At 41.3% G+C, this 5,000-nt stretch overlaps 1 protein-coding gene across 1 annotated transcript in view; it reads left to right on the plus strand.

The window, feature by feature from the left end:
- The window catches only part of kdm5bb (lysine demethylase 5Bb), a 59,215-nt gene that overhangs the window by 15,028 nt on the left and 39,187 nt on the right, over positions 1-5,000 (plus strand). Inside the window, exon 6 of the mRNA XM_063207849.1 lies at positions 1,062-1,238. Within this exon, the coding sequence (XP_063063919.1) occupies positions 1,062-1,238 (177 nt within the window). The remainder of the gene's footprint in view (positions 1-1,061; positions 1,239-5,000) is intronic.

Here is a 5,000-nt window from a genome sequence, read left to right on the forward strand (position 1 = left end):
TGCTCAGGTGTGCATTCAGGTGTGGGTGGAGGGTTAGGTGTGTATGTTGAGGTGTGTGTGTGTTGAAATGCGTTTGTGTTGAGATGTGTGTGTGGAGGGTTAGGTGTGTGTGTTAAAGTGTGTGTGTGTATGTGTGTGTGTTGAAATGTGTGCGTGTATATACTGCAGATACTCTTCTTTTCTCTGTTCCTCTCATCTCTCTCCTTCTCCACTCCTCTTTTCCAATACTCTGTTTTCTCTTATCCTCCCTCTGTGTGTGTGTGTGTGTGTGTGTGTGTGTGTGTGTGTGTGTGTGTGTGTGTGTGTGTGTGTGTGTGTGTGTGTGTGTGTGTGTGTGTGTGTGTGTGTGTGTGTGTGTGTGATGGCTCAGAGGGAGTTAAGAACTCTAAGCCAGCATTTGCTGACAGCCTGTTCCGTCTAACCTGACCTTCACACACACACACACACACACACACACACACACACACACACACACACACACACACACACACACACACACACACACACACACACTCACACACACAGGCACGCACACACACACACTCACACACTAACCTGCCCTTTACACACACACACAGGCACACGCACACTCACACACACATGCACAAACACATACTAACTTGCCCTTCACACACACATGCACATGCTCACACACACAGACACACACACACACACACACACACACACACACACACACACACACACACACACACACACACATGAACACACACACAAACTGCAGCAAACAGTTACATCCACATTCTTGCGCGCACACACACACACACAGACACACACTGTAGCAGACCTGTACAGACATGCTACTTGCAAACACACTGTAGCATAACCACACACACACACACACACACACACACACACACACACACGTGTATTGTGTGTGTTGTGTGTGTGTGTGTGTGTGTGTGTGTGTGTGTCTGATTTACTGTATGTGTGTGAGTGTGTGTTTGTGTGTATCTAACTGATATACTGTGCGTGTGTGTGTATCTATCTGATATACTATGTGTTTGTTCGTGTGTGTGTGTGTGTGTGTGTGTGTGTGATAGTGTATGAAGGGTGAGGTGTGTCACCAGGAGAAGCCGATCGGGAGGATGGGCGTCGCCCCCCAGAGGATGGGAGGGGGAATGGGAATGGGCATGGGCCTTACTGTGCCAATCAAACACTCCGAAACAGGAAGTCCCGCCCCCATCATCGCCGCCGGTGACGAGCTGCCAATCAAATCGGTAGGCCCAGCTGGCATGGACCTCAATGCTGAACACTACATCACAGATACAGCACATAGCGAAGGGGAGTAGAGTTGAACACTACATCGTAGATACAGCACATAGCGAAGGGGAGTAGAGTTGAACACTACATCGTAGATACAGCACATAGCGAAGGGGAGTAGAGTTGAACACTACATCACAGATACAGCATATAGCGAAGGGGAGTAGAGTTGAACACTACATCACAGATACAGGAGTGTAGTGAAGGGGAGTAGAATTGCCCCGCCGGGTCTTGAACCCGGACCTTCTGGAGTAGTAAACTGGGGCCCTGACCGCTACACCAAAGAGCCAGGCTCATAGAGCTCGAAAGTGACGTCACTTCCCCCGATTTCATGGGACCTCAACGGCGTTTTTAGCCGAAAATCGAAGCATGTAATCCAATGGCGGTATTAAAATGATATTTCGATCCCCTTCGAGTTGTGCCACGAGCTTCATATGGGTAGATGACGGATAGGCAGCAAAAAACATTTTTTTCACAAAACATTGTTTATGAGGGAAAAAAGTATATGTCTACGTAGTGCAGCAATTAATCTTTCAAAAAATCCAAGTGGTCACAATGTTGGTCTATTCATTGATTATTTATTTACGTTGATAAAGCAATTTGCTGAAAATAAGTCCTTTGGTGTGACCTTAAGAAATAAATATATTAAGTAATGTAGAAATGGCTTGATGGAGTTTTATGAACATTGTTATACTCTTCATATTTATTGCAATTTTTTAAAGTCTTAATTTAATGAGAAATTACCATTTAAGTATTTTTTTCCCCATTAGAAGTGAGATTATTAGAAACCCTCGAGGAAAAACAGGGATATCTTTCTTTTAAATGTTCAAAATTGTCCGAATTTATACTAACTTTTCAGGGACGATAATTTGTTCTTCCCTAATGCAATATTCAGTGTTTATCAAACATATTGTGTAGCTCAAACAAATATTTGAGCGTTTAAAACATGTCACACCGTAGGACATTCATGTCACGCTAAAGGACAGAAATGCAAAACTGAGCCAGAAACAAATATATCAACATGATTATTTTGTCTTTTGATCATAATATAATGTTGTAGTCAATTTGGACCTACACTTTACACTTATAAGTCTTTGAATCGTCGATTATCAGCCTATCGTAACTCTTAATGACAGCCATGCGGTCATTGAATGTAACCTGCAGAGCTCATAAGGCTCATACTGAAGGGTGACCTTGGCATGACCATCACACTTTTGTAGGTATGCTATGACTGTCACACCATTGAACCTGTAGTGTGTAGTGGCCAGTGCCTGTTTGGTATCTCAAGCTGGACAGCACATTTATGCTGTATATTGAGCTCTCCACAGCATACTTTATTCATCTATACTCCTCTATATACTCTCTCACTGATCTTTCCTTCACTGTTACGTTATATTTTATGGTTTCAAAGCACCATTAATGACATTTTATATCATTTGACAGTATCTAAAATCAACAGCAAATATTCATCAACAATGCATCAAAGTATAAATTCCAAAGGCCAATAAAGGAATAAGTAATTTGAATACACAATATTTATCTAGTCAAACAACAACAACAAAAAAATATTTACTACCAGTTGTTTTAAAAGCTATTTCTCAAATATCTAGTCCCTTGGTGTGACCTGTTTGTCCTTTGGTGTGATACTCCAAAGTGTCACACCATAGGACTTTTACCATCACACCATAGGACTTTTACCATCACACCATAGGACTTCTGAGCTTTTGAGTTAATTTAAAGCCATGTTGTTGCCAACTGAAATACAATTTCACCTTTAGTAAGATGCATTTTCATACATCTACATAAGAAAAAAATATGAAAAATATACACTATTGTCAAAATGTATTTTATGGCTGTCACACCAAAGGACTACAAAACTAATACATCTTGTGGTAGCAAAACATAATTGATTGACTGAAGAACTCTGAGAGAAAAACCTAAAATCCACCCTTGCCATTGGCTTCTTAAGGGTCTAAAGTCACAATTTATGTACCGCTGGAGCTTCAACAATAGATAATTATCCACAGAATTAACCAAAACAATGATCACACCACAGGACATTATTTTCTGCGACAAAGTTTCACAAGTCCATACGGTCTCAGAAAAACAGGAAAAAAATTAAGCATTGCCACTTGCTAAAATAGACACCTTGAAAAACATGCCAGGGTTGTTAAGACAAATGACTGAGCTTTGATTATTTATTTAAAAATGTTTTAATATGGAGAACCAGGCTTGCCTCAGTCACACCATAGGACAAATGTGACATTTGACTCAAAATTAAGTATACTTATTTAAGCTCTGGATTTATTACACATTACTTTTTCACAACAACGACATTAGTTTAATCATTTAAAGCATTGACAATTTTTAAAGCATGAATTTACTTAATTTTAAGAGCCTGCGACAGCAAAATTTACACGTCACGTCATCTACCCATATATGTTGTTTCTGATATTTTTGCTTAATTTTTCGTACGAACCCCCAAACTTTTTAGAAAGCTGTGTTTCTTCACATTTTTCATGCCGACGGCCTCGGAACAAAACATTTATACTTCTGCATGAATAATCTTTATCTAGCCTCTTAAACAGCATATTTGTAGCCCAGCGCATATCATGACTGAGATCAGAAGATATTTACTCGCTACCATGTTGTTAGATGGTCAGCTTAGGTCCCGTGAAACGCGGAACTAAGGGGTGGGACTTTCGAGCTCTATTGGCGTGACAGTCAGAACACACCCACAACCCTAGAGATGGTCACTCCATCACACAGCATAATGCCATGTCCAGACCAAGAGCGAACTACGCTGCCTGGTAGCGTGGGTAGCAGAAGAAGTTTCGCCTTGAATTTGCTGTATTCGCTCCAGACGCAGCATTGACATGTTTGATTCAGCTTATCACATAACGGCTCTGGCTTGACAGCCTGGGACATTCAGAGATACGAACGTTCCAATTGGTTTTCGCCGAACAGCGCCAGAGCAAATTCGCCTATGATTAGATTGAGTTTAATCATCAAAATTCGCTCTGGTCGCTCAAGAAGCTTCGCTCCTGGCGAATTCGTTTTGGTAGCGCCGGTTGCGTGCCCTCCATAGAGAAATAATGACTTCCGTCGCTTAGTTCGCTCCGTTCGCTCCTGGTTTGTACACGGCATAACTCAAGTAGAATAGATTCCCATTGGCAAACATTTGTGTTGTGAGGAGGGGCAAGATACTAAGCAGCCAATCACATGAGCTCATACTGAACAGTGTATAGCCTACATGGGCTTTTTTGTTTTTTTCATAAACATTTGTGTTGTGAGGAGGGGCAAGATACTAAGCAGCCAACCACGTGAGCTCATTTGTTGAGTGACAGCAGTTTCCACCAATCAGAGGTTGAAGAATGCACAGCCAGGGTTGCACAGCCAGGGAGGGTTTACAAACAGGAAACCCATGTGTAGATTAGCCACTAATTGAACTGTGCTACAGCATATTACATACTTACAATACATGATCTAAAATGTATGACTGTACATACAGACACGCATGATAGACAAACAGAGAGACATATATAGATAGTGGAGTAGAGTAGAGTATAGTACAGTAGAGTAGAATAGAGTAGAGTAGAGTAGAGTAGAGTAGAGTAGTGTAGTGTAGTGTAGAGTAGATTAGAGTAGAGTAGAGTAGAGTAGAGTAGAGTAGAGTAGAGTAGTGTAGAGTAGTGTAGAGTAGAGTAGAGTAGTGTAGA

This window comes from Engraulis encrasicolus, chromosome 10 (genome assembly GCF_034702125.1).
Source record: "Engraulis encrasicolus isolate BLACKSEA-1 chromosome 10, IST_EnEncr_1.0, whole genome shotgun sequence".
Taxonomy (NCBI): Eukaryota; Metazoa; Chordata; class Actinopteri; order Clupeiformes; family Engraulidae; genus Engraulis; species Engraulis encrasicolus.